Here is a 25,228-nt window from a genome sequence, read left to right as displayed (position 1 = left end):
TCGCTCATTACCTTGACGATTTCATCGTTATTTTTCCTTCCTCCGTGGGAGGTCTCTCTAAAGCCCTTACCGCTTTCAATAGCGCATATATTCCTCTCACGGATGCGTTAGGCATCCCATGGAATGACTCGAAAGACGCCGCGGGTACCGTGGTCAGTGTCCTTGGGGTCAAAATCGACACGACACTTCTGCAGGCCCGTATGCCTCGCGATAAGCTAGCACGCGCATCTTCCGAAGCCGCGTCGCTACTACAGCTAGATCGTGTCTCGCATAAAGCTTTGCAACGTGTAGTCGGTTTCCTCCAACACTGCTCAATAGTTATCCGTCTCGGCAGAGCCCGCCTTCAGTCGCTCTACAGCGATCTCGCATCCTTCCCGCCTCACCAGCGCTCCGTCCGCCGCCTATCCCATGATAGCCGCGGGGATCTCGCGTGGTGGAGGGACACTCTCCCGTTATTTAACGGCATCCATTTCTTCGAGAAGAGCCGCCCCCTAGTTGCCCTCTACACAGACGCGTGCGACTCAGGTCTGGGCCTCTTCTTCTTCTATGCGCCCTCATGGGACTCCGCCAGGGACTGGATGTCTGCAGCGCCTCACCTGCCTTCCACCCATGCGGCTATTGTGGACGCCTCCTCCGCCTGCGGCGACGTGGCCCACATTAACATTAAGGAGGTCTCTGCGATCCTGCAGGCCTTCCTCATACACAGCCCCCATTGGGCTCATCATCGTGTCCTCGCTTTCACGGACAGCGCCGTCGCGTTTCATGGCCTGTCTAAGCAGGCACTCCGTGGGCCGGCTCATCGCTCTCTGCTCATGCTTTTCAGCATAGCAGCCGCCCTTGACATCGAAGTCCAGCCACACTGGCTTCCTTCATCGGAGAACCTACTAGCTGATGCACTGTCCCGTTCCGATTATAGGATCATCGCTGATATTTGCCCACAGTGGACGAGCTCCTTTCCCTTGCTCCGCCAGCCTGGTTCTCTCGACAGCCTATTTTCGTGAATGCTGGCCATGCAAAGTTGGTCTGGAATGGCCTTGCCGAGGGAACCAGAAGAGGCTATCGCTCTGCGCAGCGCTCGTACACCCGTAGCTGCGCTATTATCGGAGTGCAGCCCTGGCCAGCCACTGCCCCGTCGATCTGCACTTGGCTTACGGAACGCCTGCTGGGCGCGGGTAGTTCCCCACCTGTGAAGCCCGATTCAGCTATGTCTGAGCTCTCGGCTCTCCGCGCGTATCACATCGATAACGGTCTACCTGACACAATTTTTGACCTCCACGCAAAGCATTTTCGTCGCATGATCGATGGCGCTCGTCGGCTGCAACCGCCCCGCCAAAAGCGGATTCGCAACCCAATCTCACGCGCCTCAGTCATAACCCTTTCAGGGAATATCTCACATATCCCTGCCCAACCGCTGGGGCTCTCAGCGGCCCAGAAAAATGACCTTAATCTTGCCGTGGCCGCCCGCGTTGCCTTCGCTGGATTCCTTCGGGTCGGGGAATTTACATACTCAGCTGCCGACCTTAGAAACACTCAAGTCTTCGCTGCTACTAAGTTAACCCGGGCGGATATCAGGTTCTCCCCCACCATGGACCACGTCCTCCTTACCTTGAAGAGAAGCAAGACCGACCGAAACCACGAAGGTGTCAATGTTGTCCTTGCAGCAACAAACGACGCAGCCTGCCCCGTCGAAGGCCTTTCTAAGCTATTCCTCCACGACTCACAGCCTATGTCTGCCCCCTTGTTTACGCTCTCCTCTGGCCCCTTCACCTCATCCGCCTTCCAACGTGCGGTTATCTCTAAGCTCAACCGCGCCGGGGAAGATACCACGGGACTTAAGGGTCACAGTTTCAGAAAGGGGGCAGCACAACACGCCCACAACGCAGGCTTAAGAAATGACCACATCCAAGCCCTCGGGAGATGGTCATCCGAAGCCTTCCGCCTTTACTTCACAACACCTACGACAACACTGTACGCCTGGAACCGTCAATTCCAGACCGGTTATCCAACTCCGGTCTCATCTTCCATACCACCAGCCCCTCCACCATCCTCTTTTGGCCCACCGGGTCATTTGGGCCCGCCTGCAGCCCTCACGGCGCTGTAGCCCTCCGTCAACGAGGCCTACATCGCCAGTGTTCAGACCGCAGGTGCCCCGTGCGAGCCAAAATATCTCATCCGTCTCCATTTGTGCCAGTGTAGCAATGGTTAGAATAGATGATAGGTTCTATTCGGGACTGTTGCGTGAGAGCCCCTTGCGTCGGGCCCACGATATCCCGTGCTGGACATCGCACACAAATATCGCCTGGCCTTCCCCTCCCTCGAAAAGAACATCGCCGTTTCGAGGGAGAGCCGGGCTCTCTCCGCGACGGTTTCTTCCCGCCCACCGCGGAACCCCCTCATGTATATACCACGTATGCTCTCGCATAGCTATTTTTCCTCCTAGAATATACGGAGTGCCACGGGCCCGCCTGCAGCCCTCACGGCGCTGTAGCCCTCCGTCAACGAGGCCTACATCGCCAGTGTTCAGACCGCAGGTGCCCCGTGCGAGCCAAAATATCTCATCCGTCTCCATTTGTGCCAGTGTAGCAATGGTTAGAATAGATTTGGTGTAAAACCACGTTCCTTCTCGACCACCATACCCGCACCGTCACCATCTCGATCGAGGCCTCCCCCTGACACTACATGTCGACCGATATCCATGCCCACCAATACTTCCAGCTCAACAATCGATCATGCTGCATCCACCACATTCTCCCTGTGAACCACGTTCGCCTTCGTTTCCGTCGCCACCAACTCTTCCACGCCGCTATACAGACTTGCCTGAACAGCTTCTTGAACGTTCTTGTCAGTACTTTCCCTCACAACCTTGAGGAGATTCGGTGCCTGCCCATCTCTGCTGAACAGCAAATCCACTGCCTCCAGAGGCAATTGGTTTGTCTCTGGGAAAAAGAAGTATACGACCGGAATTGCAGCAAAGTTGAGCACAGCAAAAACAATGTATGACTTGTACCCGATGTTCGTAATCAGCACAGGCGTGATCTCCACAACCAAAAATGTGAACGCCCACTGAGAGACAACACCAATAGCACCACCTCTCACACGAAGCTTCAGTGGAAGGATCTCAGATGGGTAAATCCACATATTTGCTTGCCACCCAACGGTGAAGAAGGTATAGAAGACATAAAGCACAGCAACTGCACCGTAACCTAGACTCTTGGTGCCTATTCCAACAAACACCGCAGAAAGGGCCATGCACAATGACATACCAGCAGATCCAAACATGAAAAGTTGGCGACGACCAAATCTATCAACAGCCCACCAAGCAATCAGACTTGAGAGGAAGAAATAGATTTGATTTCCACCAGAGACCAGAAGTGCATCATGGCGACTTAATCCGATAGAATGTTGAAACACATATGGTCCAAGGCTGGAAATGACGTTGGAACCAGTCAACTGTTGCATAGCGTTGACCCAAAAGGCGATTATGACTCTTGTTCGTCCAGAGACACCACCGTTTTTGAAGATATCTGACCAGTTGCCATGTTTAGCTTCGATCTCAATCGCGAATTTAATTTGTCCGATCTCTTCAGCAACATCTTCAACTCCTCTGAGAGCAGCAAGGCTTCTTGAGGCATCATGGAACCTGCCTTCTCTGACTAGGAATCGCGGTGATTCGGGGAGGAATGGTATGTAGCATCCAATGATGATGCAAAAAACAATCTGGAAGGCGCAGGGAAATCTCCATTGCACAGAACCAGAATAGGAAGCCATGCCGTAATCCAACCAGTTGGCGATAATCAATCCAAGGATAAGATTAGACAGCTGCATAGCCGCCATCCGACCTCGGGACTTAGGGTTGGCACATTCTGCGAGCCAGACGGGAATAACGCTAGTCATCATTCCCAAGCCGAATCCAGATACAACTCTCCCGATCAGGAATTGCACCGCACCAAAGGAGGTGGTTTGAATGATAGCCCCAATCGAGATGATTCCAGCGCCGCTCATGACATTTGGCTTTCGACCAAATTTGTCGCCAAAAAGAAAGATGTAAAGTGCACCAATCATGGCTCCAAGCTCATAAGAGGAGATGAGGAATCCCAGTAGAGATGCACCAGGATTGCCGAATTGGTTAAGGAATTCACTTGATGTGGTGAGGCCTCCCATGAAGCCAAGGTCGTAACCGAAGAGGAGAAAGCCAAGACCGCAGCAAAGGGTAACAGCATACACGAGGGGTTGGCCTTTGAGGCCGACAAATGTAGGTGAAGACATTGTTGCTTCCTGGTGAGGTGGCAACCAAGCTGGTAACACGGTTGGTTCGGAAATGCTGCTTCTCTGGGGGTCGAAAAGTTATTTATCAACTAGTTGAAGAATCCGAAACCGACCATTTCAGAGTCACATGCTGCTGAACAATAACCGATAGTTTCTCTTCCCCATGGGGAAGATGTTCCAAGCTTCACAAGCCAAAATCTGATAGAACAGCGGCGCGGTACCACCTACTCCTGGCAAGGCACGGGTATAGCAGGCAAATGATGATTTATTACCTGATAATTCGCGTCCTGGGGTCGAGTGGGGTAACCCTTGACTAGGTAAAATTCAGTACCTTCGCACCCCGCAATGTATCAACCTCTAATTCGAACTCACGGAGCCCACACATTAAAATAAGGCTAGTCTATGTCCCTACGACCCAGATCCGTCAATCGCTGACATAATGATACTCGGTCCACTTCGGCAACCGAGATAATAACTTTGGCACTACTCGTGCCCTTCGGCGGCCTACGCCCAATTTCCCTGCTATTGCCGTTCATTGCTGGCACAACCGACAATCGGCAAATGACGTCTAGCCATGGCTTTGTCATGATTTTTTCAGCTAGCAGTGTGCCCGTTAAATAAATATCTTGTAACGGGCTGACACTGGGGCATTGCACGTATCTTCTCGCAGTGCTTTTCACTATGACACATTTCGCCAATACCATAATTCAACAGCATGGAGATATTGACTCGACCCCATCGCAAGTATTCGGCAAAGGCAACTTAATTCTGAGAATTGGGTAAGAGCAAAGTCCTGTGGATTATGCCCTCGACTAACGTCACATTTGGATACGTGTAGGAATGGTGGCGCAGGTGGAGTAGGATTGGTCGAAGCCCTTGCAAAGGATTATCTATTGCTTCAGAAGAATCAGGGGAGGATTGAATGGATTTGCAACCATTCACGAAACACCCAGTTGGCACTTCTGAGCGGATACGTTGATATTGCCCTCACATACGAACGTGAACAAGAGGAAATCGCTGTGTCAGAGGGCTGGGCTAAAAACGGGGGTTGCATATTCCACGATCAATTCTGTCTGGTCGGCCCTGAGCATGACCCGGCCAATGTCAAAGATGCGATGTCCATTGAGGAGGCCTTCGACCGAATTGCGAAGACCCGTTCTATATTTCACAGCAGAGACGATGGATCCGCCACTATGTGCAAAGAGCACGATATCTGGCGCCGGTGTCATCGGACACCATGGAATGACGCACCGGGCTCATCATCGTGGTACATCAAGGCTAAGCATAACCCGGCCGATGCTATAAGCTTCGCTTCTGCTGCTGGGGCCTACACCCTCAATGATCGATCAACGTTATTGGATCAAGCGAGCCGTGGTAGGGTTCGAGGTTCGACTGTGTTTTTTGAACCAACAGACCCTTTCCATCCGCTCATGAATTCATGCTACGTGCTCTATACACCCCAGTCCTCAGCCTGTGGCAACGAACATGTTTCCATGTTTATCAACTATCTAAAGTCTGAGCGTGGCCAAGATTTGATTGCCGGATATGGAGTGGATAAAGCAGAAGTTCCATTTTTTGCCCCAGTCAAGGATAAAATTGCGAAATCGTCTTTGGTTCACCGGACGCTGAGAGATGGTCGATGGATGCTGAGCAACCAGCGACTACAGAAGCTTTAGTTCATTCAGGATACTATACAGAGGCTCCCCTTTCGCCTTATATTACCCGATATTTATTTTTACAATATTTTCCCTTCAATAGCAGGTATGAGTAAGGCAGGCCCCGAGGCGATGGAGAAGAAATACAAGGCTCCCAGAAGAAGTACCTGGCCTGGGAGTCTTTAATGGCTAAACTCTATAATCTACGCTGTTGTAGCCTACTTGAAAAATTTCTTATCCACCGAAATGAAGAGGTGGGATGTTGTGAAAGTGAAAAATCCACTTGCAGGGTAGATGGCCTGTCAGTCAAATTGGAGGCAAAATGGTTTCTTGAGGAACCCTCAACTACGTCGGACGGAACAGCCCTTTTTAAGCACAGGATCCTATCCTCCTCCTATGGTCCTTCTAGGTCCCTTATCCGGATGGTCCCGAATCAAATTCAAGAAACATGCAAGAGGGATGGATCCAAATAAAAGTTAGATTCACAAAGACTTGAAAATCATGAGCGGGACCTTTGATCAGTGGCTAGAACCCAAATCATCTTCATTTCAACTTACTTTCTAGATTGATGGTGGTCAAGTCCCTACAGCCCATAGAGAAATCAAAGGAACAGGGGCAGAATTACCAAGATCCCGGCCTGATGAGGTAAGGAATACTGTAAAAGACCACAACTTTATCCAAAATATTCTCAATCGACAGAGTCATAGTAAAAATCTGCCAGCTGCTTGAAAATAAATATTGGGGACCGCGAATGGGCCAGCCCACAACACCGACTCCTATCATTTCCGAGAGCCAATCGGTTTCTCGGCTTTAATACTAAAACGGGAGACTTTATTTGCATAAGCCCATGTGGTTCTGCCCAAAATCGGCATATATTTCTAAGCTGTCTGCAAGAGATATCAGACTGGCGATTGAATTGGGGCAGATGGAGAGAGAAGTGTCGGGCTCAAACTGACATTAGGAGAAGGTTTATTCAAAAGAAGATATGAGAAGATAAATAGCTTCTGGAACGTTCTACAGGCCAAATAGACGAAGAGTAGCTTACCACTTGACAGAGGGGGCTTACACTCTTTGAGAGCAACAAGGAGAACACAACCACGGATCGGGCTTCAGCCTACCATCCTGTTGCCCAGAAATCCGCGTGATATTCCAAATACCTCACCTGCCTCAGCCGTACCTCCTAAGCAATAAAGACCTGTTCCATCGGACACTAACGGCCATCATGTTTGGGGTTGCAGCTCGTATCTGGACCTTTGCAATCCTTCCAATTTCTTCCCCGGCCGACAAATAGAACCTCCTTGACCTGCGGTCCCGTGGGTCGTCACTGGGATCTGCATCGCAGAACCGTACCTGCGTCTGTCTAAATTCGCGCATTGTGTTTGATTGGTCTGTCGGGCGCTATTTGTATCCAGAGTCTCATCAATGTGATAGTAGCGTTGCAATCTTACAAGGGGGTGGCGATCACGCGAACCTAGCTCGTGGGCCTGGTTGCACATTTCACATGGTTGTCCTAGGCTCGGTTTCCTATGGAAACTTTCCAATAAGCTCTGGGCTTTTGTTCATGCCCTCCCAAAGAAGGACAATCCTCATCCTGAGCTTGAGAGTATGTCAATATCTGTGCGGCCAGGGAGTAGAGATTCTAGTAAAAGCAATATTAGCTGGCTACGAGTAGACAGGGAAGAAACAACATTCAGCGGCGCGGGGCCAAGGATGAACAGGACTGATTCGAGTGAGACCAAAGGATCCTCCGGCCAACCGCAGGTACAGTCCAGCGTTTCTGTCAACGAGAAATTTTCCAACCTATTATTTTGGCATCTGTTGAAGCACATCAACCCTCATGAAACAGACGGTGACCGTGGCTAAACGGGCAGATGTAGGGTGCCACCGCTTGAGCGATTTAATTGCAAACTCAACAATATGTAGGAATCACATTTTTGCGGCGTTGCTTTCTTCAACAGTTGATGAAAGCGGTTCACCATACTCAACGCAAGATTTGAGAGAAATGGTCCCAGGTCGAAACATGAATCTGCGGGCCACAAGGTGTCCAGACACCGTTTCAACGTCGTTCGACTTGCTTCAACGCCAACCAAAGGACAGTGATCTCTCTACCATCGGCACAATGGTTCCATGGTAGAGACTTGACCGAAAAATTATAAAAGGGGCCGGATTCCCAGCCCAAAATTTGCAGGACTTCCATCCTCACACTTTGGTCCTCACACTGTGATGCATCATAGTGTCCCTCTCTTTCCTGCAGGCTTGAGAGCTTCCGTGACCACGGCTGTCGCTGCCACGAGCCCAGCGATGTAAGACTGTGCTCCCTCGCTGCCATGAGCCCCGCGAGTGTAGAAAGGTGCTTCGCAGGATAGGTCTGCGTGAACAACAATCCTCGCAGGGGGGTGCTGCGAAAACAAGACTACCCCGCAGGATAGGTCTGCGTCAACAATAATCATCGCAGGGAGGTGCTGCGTGAACAAGACTACCTCGCAGGGGGCGCTGTGATGACAAGTGAGACCCGCAGGAGACCGCTGCGTTAACAAGTTCTCTGCAGGAGACCGCTGCATTACCAAGTTCTCCGCAGCCTAGGTCCTGCGTCAACAAAGCGCCTCGCAGGGACATCTGCGACACCAAGAGTCTCCGCAGGGACATCTGCGACAACAAGAGTCTCCGCAGGATGGGCTCTGCGTGATCAAGTGTGCCTCGCAGGATGGGCTCTGCGTCAACAAGTGTGCCTCGCAGGATGGGCTCTGCGTGATCAAGTGTGCTTCGCAGGATGGGCTCTGCGTCAACAAGTGTGCTTCGCAGGATGGGCTCTGCGTCAACAAGTGTGCCTCGCAGGATGGGCTCTGCGTCAACAAGTGTGCCTCGCAGGATGGGCTCTGCGAAACCAAGTACTCCAGACCTTCCGTGACCACGGCTGTCGCTGCCACGAGCCCAGCGATGTAAGATTTGCGCTCCCTCACAGCCAATGAGCCCTGTGTATGTAAAAATGTGCTCCCTCGTTGCCCTGAGCCCCGCGAGTGTAAGAGTGTGCTCCCTCGTTGCCCTGAGCCCCGCGAGTGTAAAAATGTGCTCCCTCGCTGCCCTGAGCCCCGCGAGTGTAAGAGTGTGCTCCCTCGTTGCCCTGAGCCCCGCGAGTGTAAAAATGTGCTCCCTCGCTGCCTGAGCCCCGCGAGTGTAAAAATGTGCTCCCTCGTTCCCTGAGCCCCGCGAGTGTAAGAGTGTGCTCCCTCGCTGCCCTGAGCCCCGCGAGTGTAAGAGTGTGCTCCCTCGTTGCCCTGAGCCCTGCGAGTGTAAAAATGTGCTTCGCAGGACGAGCTCTGCGTCAACAAACGTGCTTTGCAGGGGATTGCTGCGTTAACAAGCCCTCTAGCAATGTGCAGGCACCTCTTCGTGGTGTTAGAGACCAGTATTCGATATTCAACAGTATTCGAAGAAGCAAAGACCTGCCCAACCTCCTCATAGTCTGTTTCTTTTTCCGAAGGATCATCATTGGATAGATAGAATGAGCCCTAGATAGATCGTCCCAAATTCAATGGCCAAAATTATACGATAACAACGAAACTGTCATTTTTATCAAAGGGGAGGTTCCCAAATGTTCTGCGCTGATAGTTTGCGGTCCGATAGTCCTTTCGCGTAGTGAAATTGACACCCTTCATTCAGGCGTAGAGCAAACATGTTGGTGAGAATTGGTGAGAGTGTTGATGTGTTGTGTTTTGATGTGTTGTGTTTTGATGTTGATGTTGATGTTTGATGTTGATGTTTGATGTTGATGTTTGATGTTGATGTTTGATGTTGATGTTTGATGTTGATGTTTGATGTTTGATGTTGGTGTTGGTGTGTTGTTGCTCAGTGTTGATGTCGATGTGGTGAAATGTGTGTACCTACGGAGGTTAATAGGGATCACGAGTGCAAGAATGACAAATGGTGGCTTTTGTCGGGCAGAATTCCCGCTTGGCCGACTTAGAGGTAGTGAGAATAGTTATGCTGGTACCAGTCTAGCCTTATTAAACCTAGCGTAATACGAAGTAACGTCGTCTATGCCCAATTAGGCTTTAGTCTATCCAGCGCTCACAAATAGACCTAACGTCGGCCAACTCGTCTTCCTACCCTTCCCTGCCTATAAGGCACTAAAACAAGCTGAATTCTTCCAAATAACATGTTTTCGCTAAACAAGCACCTGTCTCCTCTTTCTGACTAGTCAAGACACGCAAATTGAAGTTGATTGAGTCTCAAAATCGAAAAATAACGCGAAATGACATATACTCTCCAAGTCCTTCCACTCCGCCATCTCTGTCTTATGCTAATTACCCCCTGCTTGCCCTCCAGATCTCCGAAACAGGCCCTGACTCAGTCATTCTCTCCATATCCGACTCTCGCAGCTGGTATCTCCGCCGGGTACGTGGTGGAGAGATCCCTGGCGGCACACGAGCTCGCTTTCGCCGCTGCGGCAGCGGTGCCGGTGGTGCTGGTGGCGGAGTGGCCTCCACAGCTCTCTGCGGTGATAATGACCTGATAATTGCTCCTAGTGATGGGAGAGATGATGGGATAGATGCCTCTGACGGCGGAGGAGATGGCGCTGGAGCTCCTGCTGCCACAGGAGCTTCAGCTTCAAGCTTTATCGTCACCGGTTCCGGTCTTTTCCTCTTGATAATCAGGAAGACCTCATAACTATCCTTGATCTTGGTAAATTTCGTACAGAAGTCTGTGAGGAAGCTGTTCATGATCTTCCCGCATGCCTAGGAACCAAGGCTCCTTTTTATTTTTAACTGCAGTTGCAAATCGAAATGTATCTCCCTCCTCACGTGTGTAATCCTCAGGGTCGAGCTCTACTAGAAGCTCGTTTTCGATGAAATCGACGAAGCTACTAATAGTACCCGGCGTAAGGATTGGAGTAACTGTAGCTACTCATAACGAGACAAGTTAGTATATCTCTCTTAGCTGCGGGATCTCTCCATACTTAGCTTTTCAAGCCTATCTGGCTTTCCCGATGCTAAGCACCAATAGAGATAGCAGTGGACGATTAATGAGACTGTCGCTGGCGCTGTAGGGACTTGAAGTCGCCCTCGGCCGAGGCGGCCACCTCCGGAGCTTCTCCCACCAATAAATTGGCGCTGAATCGATCGCTGTTGGATCTGGCGCTGCCGGATCTAATTTGTCGTCCCCGATAAGGCCTGGAAGCGTGGTTCAGGGGTAATTAGGCTTCTCTCGTAAAGGGTCGCCCTAGCCGAAGAGGATAAATTCTGTATAGGAGTTCTCGTGCTATACGTAGGGGAAGTAATCTGGGCAGTGGAGACAGGAGGATAAGTAAAAACATCTTCCCCAGTATCGTGGGACTGAGTATCGCGGTAGTGCGCCATAAAAACACAAATAGGATGTTTTTCGAGGAAGAATATCAGGTACAAAAATAATGTGAACATAGGAGGGAGCCGAGTCAGCTTGGAACAGAACGAAATCCCCTAGTAAAATTAGTACTCAGTTAAGACTTTATGACGAACTGAGGCATGGATATCTTACCACAACGAATCCACGGATAGGCTTATTTAGCGTCGGCGCCTTCCCCTATTAGTTTCGTATGGTAATCCGGATAGAGCCGGAAGTATAGCGCCGTGATAACCTCGTGTTTTGGCGTTGAGACATATATACGTAAGAAAGTTTATATATCGAATTACCTCCGTCGGTCCCCTTCTTCCTAGATACTAATTGGCTATCCTAAAATCCTAAGAGCGCTATGGCACTCGCTGATCGGCCTGTGTTTGGATATTGGGCCGAGATGCTGTATAGCGGCGCTGAAAATTAGCTTTCCTGTGCCTCTCCAGGCTCCCAATCCCACGCGCCGAGGGGTTTTGTAGTGAGGCGGAGCACTGGATACTCATCCAATTGGTCATGGAGAAGGGCACGGCGGCGGAGTTCGAGATATTCTGCACGGTAAGGATGACTAACTTCCACTGGCGCACGAGACGGGGGTCCTCAGGATTGAAGTCATTCCCAGGCCCATAAAGCTCGGCTCCAATCTCCTGAAGCTGCTGGTGGCACCAAGCCAGGACGTCAAGGGGTAAATATTCATCTTTATCCCAGTCCCGGACGTCCTCCTGTAGCTCGCGAAGCAGCATAGGATCAACTGCACGCTGGTAATCGGGCTTAGATGCATTAAAATAATTCATAAAGGGCTTCCCGGTAACAGCGTTCGGCCGTGACTTTTGCTTTCGGATATTATGAATATTCCAGGTCTTAGCGTACTCGCTAATAACCCGGCGGAGTGTAGGCATATAGACCGCAAGAAGGGCGACTTGCTCAGGGATAGAGCCGGAGAAGAGACCTATAGAGGATTAGCGGCAGCAGCGGATAGTGGGCAGGATAACTTACCTTGTTCCTGGAGCTCCCGGAAATACTGGTAATAGAGGAAAGTACATGACTTAGATAACTGCGCCCACCAAGCCTCTATTCTCTGGTTATCTGTGCTTCGTCCTAGCCAGAAACAGTCTCCATGGGCAGCCTCTGGATCGAAAACCTGCCGCAGCGCCCATTGTGCATCCCCAATTAGGGATGTCTCCGAGCCGAGGTCAGACCGAATAATCTCCGGTTGGTAGCAGAGGTCGGCGATGGTGTCAAGAAACTGAGAGAGAACGCTCACTGCTGTACGAGAACTAATTCCCACGTATATCCAGAGAATATACCGAGAGTACCCATCAATAGCGGCATAAACCTCAACTCCGAACTGCGCTAGCTTCATATAACCATCCACATGCCACACGAAATTCGGCCCAGGGCACCAATACTCGCCGCGGGAGCGCTGGAGATCGTATGATCGGCGGAGGAGTGAGTCAGGGCGAAGGGAGCGGTAGACTTCGAATACTCGGTGCTGTGGGAAAAGAAAACCATGACGGCGAAGGTGGTGATAGAGAACGCGACGCCCATAACCTTCGGCATCGCCAATCCCAAGCTCCTCGGTCAAGATAACCTCGATTTCGAGCCGCTGCTGCTGCCTCTGAAGCGGGCAGTCTGTACGAAGCTGAATTCCAAGCTGTTTTCGTAACCTTTTAAGTGTAGGTTCAGAGACCTGGAATCCCTCCTTTTGTAGCACTTCGAGTGTCTCTTTAGGAGATAAACCGGCTTCGGTAACTAGCGTGAGAAGGCGAGCGTGCAAAGCTTCATTTTGGCTGGGTAGTTCGCGTCGCAGGCCCCAGGAAGAAAGGCGAGTTTTGAGCGTGCGAAGTGAGATATTGACGCCGTAGCTTTGTATGACGGTCTGGATATTGGCAATAGGTGTATTCTGAGAATATAAGAGAGTAATCTCCTCCCTATAAGACTCTAGGTTAATTGGAGGGCGTGGCATGGTAAAAATAGAGGTTATTCATACGAGCCCAAAATAGTAGGAATTATACTGTGTTAAAATCAATAGAAAGGATTGCCGGCTACCTGGTCATACGGTCTTATATACACACTACACTAGCGTAACTACTGAGTCGGAGATTTAGTAACGTAATCTACGGGCGAGTGAAACACCGCAAAATACCATATTGAATGCCATATTTTGATTCCTCTATATCTCAACCACTAGCGGTTTTTATTCTTGTTAAAATTTGAAACAACAGTTTTCCAAGCAAGAGCAATAATATATCTAGATTTTGAGCTAGTCAGACCATTATTTCGACACTTTACCATAAAATACAGCGTAGTTTTGATATTGAGACATCAATATATATATATCTCCTATTTCTTAAACTTTCTATGCTGCACCACTAGGTCACAAATGCTATTTAGGTTATACGAGCTTTATATGCTATCCGAAAGAGCTATATTTTTGGAGATATGAAGTTGTTATTTATCGCATTTAGTATGGAGTTTTGGGGTATTTCACACGCCCGTGTGTTTCACTCGCCCGTGGATTACGTTATTCCGACCTAGAACTAGACCTCGCCATGACCCGGACCGTGGGTCCCTTCTCGCGACCCTTGACCCGCCCCTCCGGAGGGGAGGGTCGTAGGCTGACGACCCTCACCGCACCTGAGGGTCATAAAATCTTTGGAGGGTCACCCGCCAAGTTACCCTCACGACCCGCATATGCATAAATTCTTCACACCTTCCCTGATTAGGATGGATAAATTTGCTGACAGATAGCAATAAATTACTGTTTCTTATACCTGTTTCGTCTGTCACACACTTAATTCATCTTTTTCTATCCGACGCCTGTGTATTTTTATGAAATATGTCTTCAGGTCTTCTTGCTTGGTAATACTCAATTGACAGATTCTCAGGTCTAAGGGAGACCGTTGTGGTATGTATTGTAAAGAATTGGAGAGATTGGCAAATCACGATGTGGAAATATATATTTTGAGTGCAGAACGTAGTCGCACCGCAATCCAGAGACGGCTAACATTTTTCTGGATATAACCTAAAACCACTGGAAATCCTGACTTCATTGTATTTGATATATTGTATTCACTCTCTAAACACTTATGCTACGCTAAAATTAAGCAGAATATGTCGATTAAGTTCAATTATGTGACTCCAGAGTTCTAGGGTCCTAAGGGCGACCCTCACGACCCTCAGGGTGACCCTCACGACCCTCAGGGTGACCCTCACGACCCTCAGGGTGACCCTCACGACCCTCAAAGTGACCCTCATAACCCTCAGGGTGACCCTCATAATCCTTGTTCTAGCCAATTAGTATCGGTAGTATCAAATATGATATATCACTTTTTCTCCTTTGTTTGCGAAGTAGACCCTTGTCTACAAGACTCAACTACCCCTGAGTTCTTTACTGAATAGCACAAGAGATCGAGGTAAGACTTTTCTTCTCCTAACCATCTTCATAATGTCCCAGTTCTCTGATAACTTTTCATCTGCTTATGGGGGTCCTCCCTCGGATTTTCTTGAATATATTGCTAATGATAGTTCAAATCAGCTTTACTCCTCTATCCCATCTGGAAGTCAAACTACCTCCCTTCCCTCGTCTCTACATCGAGCGGCACCTGATTGTCTTCCACGGATTTGCCCCGATCGGATCAGATCGTACATCTTATACTCACCGGAAATGGGTAGCGAATTCGTGCAGTGGTGGCTTCATACCGATTTTGGCCAAAAGAGACAGATATCTTGGGATACAAAACGAGCTGCCCAGTGCTGGAAAAACTTTGACCAAGTCGCGTTTGAAAAAGATGGAAAGCCTGGGGTTATGTGCCATCAATGTCGGAAGGTGCTTGATCACCCTGGCTGGGCTCATTCAGGGACGACCTCAATGAATAAGCACTATAATGGGGTAAATTGCCGAAAAGCTGCCTCAGCTGCAGGGAAGAAACCAAATATCAAGCTTGCATTAGAGCATGCGGTATAGATAAGACCTAACTCTAACCGTGACGATCCTAAATCTGACCTCGACGTTTAGGCGCAGAATGCGACGGTACGAAGATTCGATGAGCGAGTTTGGCAGCAGAAGCTTGCTAAGCTTCTTGCTGTATCGCATCTCCCCTTTCTGTTTCTCGAGCACACCGAGTTCCGTGATCTTATCTCCTACGCCCGGCTTGCACCGTCAATGCCGGAAATTCCTTCTGCTAAGGTTATGCGCCGGCAGCTTCGAGACCTAGTCCGTGAGAACCAAAAGAGTATCCTTCAGAGACTCCCTTCTGGTGCGAAGCTATCACTTGCTCTAGATTGCTGGACATCGCCATTTAAGCAGGCATTTATAGCGATTACGGGATACTTTCTTGACGAAGACTGGGAGTACAATGAGATACTACTCAGATTCGAACACTTACATGGATCTCATTCAGGTGCAAATCTGAGTGAAGTGCTCTTCAAGCTGCTACAGGAGTATCAGATCACAGATAGAGTGCTTACGGTAACCACCGACAACGCTTCAAATAACGTTACCCTTATGGCAAGTGTCCACGACGCGATTGAGTCACTACAATCCGCCAACGATGTCGTTATTATTCGGATACCGTGTATTGCCCATGTGATCCAGTTAAGCCTTAAAGACCTCCTTGGGAAGATGAAGGCTGCTCCAAAGAATGATGTAGCTGAACAGGCATGGTCTGATGACCGGGTGGATAGTCTTCGTGCAAGACAGCAGAAACGCGAGATCGTGGACACTCTAAATAAGGTGAGATATCGTAACTTTTCTACCATTCATTATCCTAATCTGTCTCTTAGGTTCGAAGCCATTGCGATCTATATCAACGCGAGTCCGCAGCGCCGAGAGTCATTCTACAACTTACAAACTAAGGAGCCAAAGCTCGTGCCAATTCAGGATGTTGCTACTCGATGGAACTCCACGTTCTTAATGCTTGTCCGCGCAAAGAAACTCCAGCAAACCTTCGATGCTTTCTGTACACAGTACGACCAAGAACATTTTGCCCTAAGTCAGGAGCAGTGGCGACAAGTGGACTATCTTATCTGCATCCTTCAGCCTTTTCACCGATTCACAACTCTTCTTTCAAAGTCGAAGGACGTCACTATCCACCGGGTCTTTAAGGTCTACAATAAGCTATTTGATCACATAGAAAAGTCGATTAGACGGCTTAGACGGAAGAGGGTCGCTTGGAAGCAAGGAATGCTTATGTCACTCGAAGCGGCAAAAAGCAAGCTCTCAGTCTACTATAAAGACACTGATAATATGGATGGCGATCTCTATGCCATTGGCACAATCCTTTCTCCGCAGGATAAACTTCAGTTTTTCTCAACCGCCGACTGGGACCCAGAGGAAGGCGGAATTGATTACCGAGCAACCTATCGCCAGAGCCTTGAGTCCTCTCTCGAAAAGTACTCTGAGAACCTTGCGCGGGAGCAGCTGACATTAGGTGCTCCTCTAATGATTCCAGAAACGGATGAATTTGATTTAGCATGTGTTCGAGACGAGTCGCAGCAATCGCAGATTCCACAGCGAGTTCAATCTGACGAGCTGACAAGGTATCTTGATAGTAGTAAGTTTCTCTTAATTTCGACAGAATTTATTACTTATTTCTCTTTCAGACACAGTACCAAATGCTCAGCCTCGAACTTGGTGGAAATATCACCAAGATGAATTCCCGAGAATGGCGAGGCTTGCACGGGATATTCTTTCGATTCCAGCTAGTGGTGCAGGAGTAGAACGGCTTTTCAACTCTGCGCGAGATATTTGTCATTATCGGCGGGGCTCTCTACAGCCTCAAACAATCTCGGATCTTATGATGTATATGTGCACGTCGCGTTTCGAGATTCTTGAAGAGGAGCGAATAATGCTGTCTGAATATCTTTCAGCCCAGGAGATACAGGCTGCAAAGGAAGAGAGAACACAGCAACATATCACCGTTGATCCAATCAGTGATGATGAAGAGGATGAGGGGCCTTCTACAGAGTTTCAAGCAACTTCGCCTGGCCAAGCAGCTTCACAAGGCCTATCTACAAACGCACTTGGCAAAAGACGCTTAAGCAGTATAGCCAAGGATACAGGAGGTGACCAGGAAGATGATAGTGAAGTGACATGCCTGCCAGAGATGCAGCACCGAGTATCTGGTAGAGTTCGCAAGCGTTCAAGGTTGCTTGATGGATATGAAATATTGGATATATAGTTAATTCGTTCAATTCATCTATTCAGTTCATCCTTTCAATCTATCTGTTTAATGCATTCAAAGTGATCAAAGGTAGCAAAGTAAGCCTAGAACTGCTGTAAGTGAGATACTCAAAAATACAGCTAAAACCTACATAATTTGTGCACCGCGCGACATGCTGGTGTTTGCATTGTTTTACGACCCTGAGGGTCGGGTCGTGGCCCTGAGAGTCGGGGGGCACTTTCAACGACCCTCCCCTCATGGAGGGTCAGGGTCGGGACTCACTACCCAGGACCCTCCGAGGTCCGGGTCGTGGTCCGGGTCGTCAGGGTGACCCGCGGGTCGTGGCGAGGTCTACCCCTTCGTAACATCTCTGCTCCTCTCTCATCCACTTCCTTTAACGTCGTTCCTAAGACTGAACTTTAAATGTGTATACGTCTCCGGCCTTGGCGCTGGTTTTCTGATAGGCTTCGTGTTGTGACAATCCAAGATTCCCGGAGGCTACAATCTCCTTCGATAAACTGTCAATGACAGTCGCGATGACGGGGTATCCATTATCGTTGAAGATCGAGATGTAGACGTCACCAGTGGTACTGATAATAAAATTGAACAGCACGCCATACCATGTGCAGCTGTACGACTTTCCAAGCTTGGAACCAAGTCTCCATATCCCTCCCTCAGTGACCCTAGGAACCAGTTTTGATTCCTCACTAAGTCATGGTTCGTTAGTCTAGAAACACACCCTTTGCAAGACAGACTCACACTAAATTTCCAGCAGTATCAGGGGTTTCCAAATCGCGAGTCTCCAGATCGCGAGCCTTCTCTGACTGCGTAATGGGAAGCTCACAATAAGTGTAGGTGGGATTATACAGACATTGGGAGCATAGGGCTTGCTCGCGTGAAGAGGTAGTACATGTAGTATATCCACCATCACATTGATCCCAATACTGACAGGTATCAACAGCTGTAGTGAACTCAGTGCCGAACTAAGCAAAGGAGATGTCACTCTCCTGCTCCAGTATCTCAAGTTGCAGCAGCCCGAAGTTCTGGAGAAGGGTTGCTCACTCGACAAGGTAGCAACGGCACTGATTCTTCAAGGGTTCATAGCATACGGCTGGACATATAAAGAACTCGCTGAGCGCCCGTCTAAAGTGATAGACAGACTGCGTTCGTACATCGATGTTACAGAACTAGCATTACAGTACGATATGGATGCAACCACTTGCCCCCTGGGTTCCATATTCCTCACACCAGCCAGCGATGACATGGATAAGCTGATTTTGGATGCCGTACAGCTAAATTGGTGCAATTAGGCATCCTGTGAGATTCCTATAAAAGCGTCTTCATTACTTTGGCTAAACTAACTGACTCTCCGTCACAGATGGGCTAGGCCATCTCGTGGAGTTAACCGTTGATAATTCACAAAGTGTGTTACATGTACCCCATTGGTGCGACACTATTGAGGAATCCGTACCTTTTCCCACTATTGACGGTTCGAACCATTAGAGAATTCTCATGTACTTCAGCTGTTCCACACCCAGACCGCCGTATACAGCTTTATGCCTAGGAAAAACCTTGTATTATAGCAGTGAAAGCCACTGAAAAATAGGGCATTTTGCCTCACCATTAAATCTTCAATATACACGGCAGTCAAGCAGGCTTCTTTATTCTTCAGATCGGTGGTAGAACGCGTCACTATATATCATTAAATCATGCAAAGTGTGAAGGGTCGAAGCAAGTCTTGATTCAAACTAGCTAAGCCGTCATGCTGTCTATCAAAAGCTTAAGGAAAGGAAGATCTACGTGGCCGTGCAGCGGTGTAAACATGCCTAGTCACGTGGTCAGCACGTGATGTATACGGGCCCTGGCCCGTTACAGTACCCCCTCCTCCCCTCCGTCACCCATTAAGAGTGAGTTAACGTGCGTTGAGTCGGAGATTGGTCTATCGTGTGTCGAAACGTCACCGAACCGCTCCTCAAACGCTTCTAATGCGGAGCAGTCTTGCAAGTTCTTCACAGGTTCCCATGTTAACTCCGCGTAGCCAAGCCACTTCACTAACACTTCGCGACGTCGCCCTCTACCAATCTTCCTCGTTCTTGCTGCTATAACTTCCTCGACCTGGTATTCGAGTTCGTTACCGACTTGTATCGGTGGCGGCTGTGAATCGTCTACGAATTGAGAGTGTAGCGGATCCGTCGCGGCTGGCCTAACGAGTTCGACATGGAAGACTGGGTGTATACCGGACGGGACGTCGAGTTTAACTGTGTGTGGTGTCGGGACTTCTAGCACTGTATAGCGCGCATGTAACCAGTCGAGCTTCTTCGATAGTCTCTGCGAGCGGACGTTCCGGAGGTTCAACCATACTTTATCGCCCGTACGGTAGACTGGTGCAGCTTGCCTTGTCCGGTTCGACTGATTCTGTTGCTTCTCTTGTGCGTTTGCGATTGCTGCTTGTGCCCATTCGGTGGCTTCTCGTAGGCGGTTCACGAACTTTTCGCCAGCGTTTTCCGGTCCACTCGCTGCTTCTTGTACGTTTCCTTGTTCAAGCAACCCAATCGGCTCGATATGATAGCCATGTGTGAAGAAGAAAGGTGAAAGTCCTGTCGACGCTGCTTCTCGGTTGTTTATCGCTCCCGTAACAATAGGCAATAGACTTTTCCAGTCCGTTTGTGCGTAAGAGGCGAATATCCGTAGGATTCGTTCGATTTCTTGATTCGCTCGCTCTGTAGATCCGTCTGATTGAGGGTGAAAGGCAGTGGATAATCGGCGTTGAATCCCTAGCCTTTCGCATACGCGTTCCCAGAACCCACTCACGAATTGTGAGCCTCGATCACTCGTGATAGCTACCGGTAGTCCATGATACATGTAGAAATGTATTAGGAATACGTCCGCTAGGGCGTCCGCTGTAATCGACTTTATAGCTACGGTGATAACGCTCTTAGTGAGTCTGTCCGTGACTACTAGGCAATTCGTAGCGCCTTCATGCCCCGAGGGTGGTAGGTCGGTAATAAAGTCCATTGAGATCTCGGCCCATATTCGGTCAGGTATTGGAAGTGGTTTAAGCAGGCCCTGCTTAGTGTCACGCCAAATCGTGCTTCTTCCGCAAACTGTACAATTTCGGAGGAATCTTCGTACGTCCTTCGCCGCACCGGGCCAGAAAAACCGGCGAGACAGTATCGCTTAGGTGGCGTCTCGACCTGGGTGACCCGTAATATGAGAGTCATGGACACGTTGTATCACTCCAGTCCGTAAGGGTTCGTTATCTGGGATCCAGATACGGTCACGGAAGCAAAGAAGTCCTTGTTCGTTCAACTGGCATTCGGCGAGGCTTATTTTAACGTCTATTTCGGCTGCGATTCGTCGCTCTCCGTCCTTCAGCGCTTGAGAGATCGTACGGTACACTTGGTCGGACTTTCGGCTCGTTTCCCAGAGAGATTGTAGTGTGGGCTCCTCGAATAGAGGGACTGGGGTCTCGAAGTCTAAAGTGGAGTCGTCTACTTGGACCCGTTCAGTGTTCACGTTCACCTTTTCGTGTATAGACCGCGGGTGGTTCGATGTCGTTTCGTCGGCGTTTTCTTGGGGAGTTTCCACGGTCTGGCCCGTATCCACGTTCACTTTCTCGAACATATATCGGAAGCGATTCGATATCCTTTCGTCAGCGTTTCCCTGAGGAGCATCCTGGGTTCGTCTTGAAAGGGCGTCCGGTCTAGAAGCTAGCTTTCCAGGACGGTACTGTAGGTCGAAATCGAACTCTGAGAGTAGGTCTGACCAACGCATTTGCCGTTCGTTTAGGTGCCTCGCTTTTGCGAAATATCGAAGGTTCTTATGGTCTGTGAGAATCTTGAATTTCGGTACCATTTTGAGTTCAGGCCGCCATTCACGAAGTGCGCGTATAATCGCTAGTAGTTCCTTGTCGTGTATCTCGTAGTTCGATTCCGCCGGATTCAGTTTTTGAGATAGGTAAGCGACAGGTCGTAAAGAACCATCATCGGAGACTTGGGATAGGACTGCTCCAGTAGCCCAGCCGGACGCGTCTGCTTCCACAATTGTTTCTCGGCCTTCTTCGAAATGAGCTAGTATCGGTGCATCGATAAACTTTTCCTTCAATTCTGTGAATGCTCGTTGGCAGGCGTCGTTCCACGTGAATAAGGCTTCTTTTCGCGTTAACTCGATTAAAGGTTTCGCATAGTCAGCGAAACGCGGTATAAACGAGCGGTAAAAGTTGGCGAATCCAATGAAACTCCGTACGTCTTTTACTGATTTAGGCACTTCCCATGATCGAATTGCGTCCACCTTCTTTGGGTCAACACAGACACCCTGCCCAGCGCGGATGATAAAACCAAGGTATTTCACAGAGTCGCGTTCGAATTCGGACTTCTTAATGTCGCATTGAAGTCCGGCATCCCGCAGTTTTCCTAATACTTCGCTGACCTTTCGTTGGTGATCCGCTAGCGAATCGCTAGAGTAGATGATGATATCATCTACGTATGCGGACACAAAATCATCGAGGTGTTCTTGTAGCACTTGGTTGATATACCGTTGGAAGGTTGCGGGAGCGCCAGTAAGACCGAAGGGTGTTACGTTCCACTCGTAAAGACCGTATCGTGTTCGAAAGGCCGTTTTCCATTCTTCGCCAGATTGTACACGGATTTTATGGAAAGCGGCAATAATATCGAGTTTCGTGAACCAGCGAGCGCTGGCCATATTCCGTAAGGTTTCCTTGATCAAGGGTAATGGGTATCGGTCCTTAATCGTGAGTTCGTTAAGACCTCGGAAGTCTACACAAAAACGTATTCCTCCACCAGGTTTTCGGACGAGTAACACTGGCGAAGCGGCAGGCGACTTGCTAACTCGAATAAAGTTCTTATCGAGTAACTCTGTCAAGGTCTTTCGTAACACTAGTAGCTCTTCTCGATTCATGCCGTAAAGGGGCCCATAGGGCGGGGAACTTCGTTGCCTGACGCGTCTTTTCGTAGCGGTATACGATGATCGATTCTTACTCGATGAGGAGGAAGTTGGTCCGCTAGCTGTTGACTAAACACGTCTAACCAAGGCCAGTACTGCTTAGGGAGTCGCGTTTTCGGGTCGACTGGGTCTTTCGTCTGTAAAGCTTTCTCGATATCAGCCAGAGTTACTTTGCCGATTCGTAAGCGTTCTGGTTGCGTTTCGTTGTCGATGATCTGGTAGAGCTGGGATGCTGAGATGTTCGTCACTCGAAGAGGTTTCATTCCTGGAGGTGCGATCGAGGGGTTCGCTCGATTCCAGCACCGGGTCGTTCTGTCCTCCTTGTCTCGAATGTCAAGATAGCCTTTCGCTGGCGAATAGACACCTTTCACCTCGATTAACCATGGGTTTCCGAGAATCATTGCGTCGAGTTGTCCGTAGATAACATACGCATAGACTCGTCCTTGTCTGTGACCATGGATATCGGCGTCAAAGTACGTCACATACTCGATTCGTCCCTGGTTCCCCACTACACCGTCTAACGTTCGAGTAGGTATACGAATGCGCGGGAGATCAAAGCTTTCGACAAGAGAATGACTAACAGTGGCGTAGCAAAGACAGCCACTATCAACTAGTGCTTGCGTTGACTGAATTTCGTTTAATTGTACATCAACTTTGAAAGGCTTATTCTCTTGTTCACACAGCTTTTTCACTCCGTTTCGCTCCTGTTTGCGACTGATAACAGGAGCTACTCGTTTTCCGAACTCTCTTCGTCGTGTGATGGAGTAGCCGCTCTTAGTGATTTGCTTCTCCAACTTGTTTTCTTCTTTAGTGTCGAGACACTAGCGTTTTGGTTGCTTTCCTCTACCGCTGCGGTAGTGACACGAGGGCGTTGAAGTGCTTGCTGTGGTGGCTTCGCGGGTAATAGAGGGCATTGACGGATGCTACATCCATCCCTTCCGCAGCGGAAACATCGGCCTTCTCTCCGCCGGCATTCGAGTACGTCCGGAGAGACCCATTTCGCTCGTTTTCCCGCTAGCTGTTGGTCTTCGCTAGCGTTTCGTGGCTGACTTGCCCGCTGATAGACGTTATTCACGGTAGTCCGAGTAGGTGTCCAATCCATAGGATCGTGCGTTATGTCACCAGCATGTCTACCTCTCTGGGGTCGATTGATATCGAGGGCGTCCCTATCGGTGCTGATCTCGTGTAGGCGGGAGATCAGTCCCATAAAGGTAGCGGGAATGCCGCGATTCATTAGCGAATTGGTCATAGTTCGATTTAACGAACCTAGTAAGATTTGTCGCTTTGCTTCATCATGCCACTCGAGTGCGCCAGCGTCCGCGAATTCCTTTTCTAGTTGAGGAAGGAATTTTGAGAAAGGTTGGTCTTCGCGTTGCCGTATCTGGTGGAGGCGCCTCGCTGCTCTAGCTTGCGAGTTCGGGTCTCCGTATATCTGCTCTAGGTGGTCTAAGAGCTCCTTCGCAGTGCCGTCGTTTCGCCGTAGTTTCACGTACGTTCCGGTGTTTTTCCACGCGAGTTTCTCCAAGCGGGAGAAGACATACGCGAATTGGTCCTGATCGTTACCGATAGCAAGACCGTCCACGCTTAGCTTATTTTCCATTGTAATCCGCCAGGTAGGCCATTCGGTAGTGCTACCAGCAAACATTGAAGGGTCTGGGAGGCGAGCTCTCGGAGGGTGAGCTATAACTCCAGTTTGTTGATCGGACCTTTTCGTAGGTTCTATCGTTTCACTCGTGGTTCGCTGGAGAGTAGGGGTAGGTTCGCTAGGTGTAATGGTACTCCGTAACAAAGCCTCCAGTCTATCAATTCGTTCGTCTTGTGCTTGGATCGCGTTTTCTTGTGCTTGAATCACGTTTTCTTGCCTTGCATGGTTTTGGGCAATTTGTTGCATTAGGGACTGAGCCCAATTCGGGGGGCTTGATGATTCGCTGCCTCCCGCCATCGTTTCGTCTACGTCTCGTTGCTGTTACGCTATGGTTTCGCTCGTTGATCGCTATAGCGGCACTCAGTAGCACACGCTCTTTTTCGTTCGTTGGTAGCGGTTCTCAGTGACACGCGCTCGTTCGTTCGTCGGTCTCGTTGGGTGGATAAGAAGCTTTTGATATGTGAAGGGTCGAAGCAAGTCTTGATTCAAACTAGCTAAGCCGTCATGCTGTCTATCAAAAGCTTAAGGAAAGGAAGATCTACGTGGCCGTGCAGCGGTGTAAACATGCCTAGTCACGTGGTCAGCACGTGATGTATACGGGCCCTGGCCCGTTACACAAAGTAGCCTCCTTGTATTCTTCCTCAAAAGATCGAAAGCCTATAGTTTATCCTATCGCGACGCTACGTTGGGACAGTGATTCAGAATAGGGAATTATGCGAGTATGCAGTCGAACCAACCTTGAGAGCCCGAATGGCCAGTCGCTCGGTAAATTATCGAACTGGGATTCCTTATATCTGGAATGGCCTATACTAGCTGTGATATACAGATAAAATACAGTGGATTTACCAATGAGAGCAAATGAGAGAAAAGGGATCAAAAGGGGAAGATAATGATGGGATGAGAAGAGTGCTGATTCTGAGGAACTAAACTATTCGATGGGGTTGAAATATCCTGGAGAATATCTGTGACTCGGAGATTACTTATCTGAGGTCGTAAGCAGTGGCAAAACTACGCGTAAACCAAAGAGGCGGAGTATCGCATGGTTGCAGACCTCAGTCAGCCACAATGGTACCTGACGAGTCAATACAATACCGATCTACATTTTCTGGACACCTTATAACAGCAATCTGGCTGTTTAATCATGAACCACTAGATATCTACTGACCAAT

The 25,228-nt window shown here is 49.2% G+C and overlaps 4 protein-coding genes across 4 annotated transcripts; 1 reads left to right on the top strand and 3 right to left on the bottom strand.

The window, feature by feature from the left end:
- Window positions 1–2,727: 2,727 nt before the first annotated feature.
- On the bottom strand, window positions 2,728–4,266 carry N7446_012233 (sugar porter family MFS transporter; the record flags this gene model as incomplete). The annotated part of the gene is made up of 1 exon (XM_058520975.1): window positions 2,728–4,266. One exon carries the CDS (start codon window positions 4,264–4,266, stop codon window positions 2,728–2,730), a length of 1,539 nt encoding a protein of 512 aa, XP_058366341.1.
- Window positions 4,267–4,947: 681 nt separating this feature from the next.
- Window positions 4,948–5,942, top strand: N7446_012232 (uncharacterized protein; the record flags this gene model as incomplete). Its single annotated transcript, XM_058520974.1, has 2 exons — window positions 4,948–5,045; window positions 5,105–5,942. The coding sequence occupies 2 exons, from the start codon at window positions 4,948–4,950 to the stop codon at window positions 5,940–5,942; spliced, it is 936 nt and encodes a 311-aa protein (XP_058366340.1).
- Window positions 5,943–17,858: 11,916 nt separating this feature from the next.
- Window positions 17,859–18,325, bottom strand: N7446_012231 (uncharacterized protein; the record flags this gene model as incomplete). The annotated part of the gene is made up of 3 exons (XM_058520973.1): window positions 17,859–18,159; window positions 18,212–18,276; window positions 18,320–18,325. The coding sequence occupies 3 exons, from the start codon at window positions 18,323–18,325 to the stop codon at window positions 17,859–17,861; spliced, it is 372 nt and encodes a 123-aa protein (XP_058366339.1).
- A 4,932-nt stretch (window positions 18,326–23,257) lies between these two features.
- On the bottom strand, window positions 23,258–24,059 carry N7446_012230 (retrotransposon gag protein; the record flags this gene model as incomplete). The annotated part of the gene is made up of 2 exons (XM_058520972.1): window positions 23,258–23,428; window positions 23,481–24,059. The coding sequence occupies 2 exons, from the start codon at window positions 24,057–24,059 to the stop codon at window positions 23,258–23,260; spliced, it is 750 nt and encodes a 249-aa protein (XP_058366338.1).
- Between the last annotated feature and the right edge of the window lie 1,169 nt (window positions 24,060–25,228).

Source organism: Penicillium canescens (assembly GCF_028828765.1).
Source record: "Penicillium canescens strain IBT 15451 chromosome Unknown utg000010l_segment0_segment0, whole genome shotgun sequence".
NCBI classification, from domain to species: Eukaryota; Fungi; Ascomycota; class Eurotiomycetes; order Eurotiales; family Aspergillaceae; genus Penicillium; species Penicillium canescens.
The sequence above is the reverse complement of the archived record's forward strand: the minus strand, read 5'-3'. Positions and strand labels throughout refer to the sequence as shown.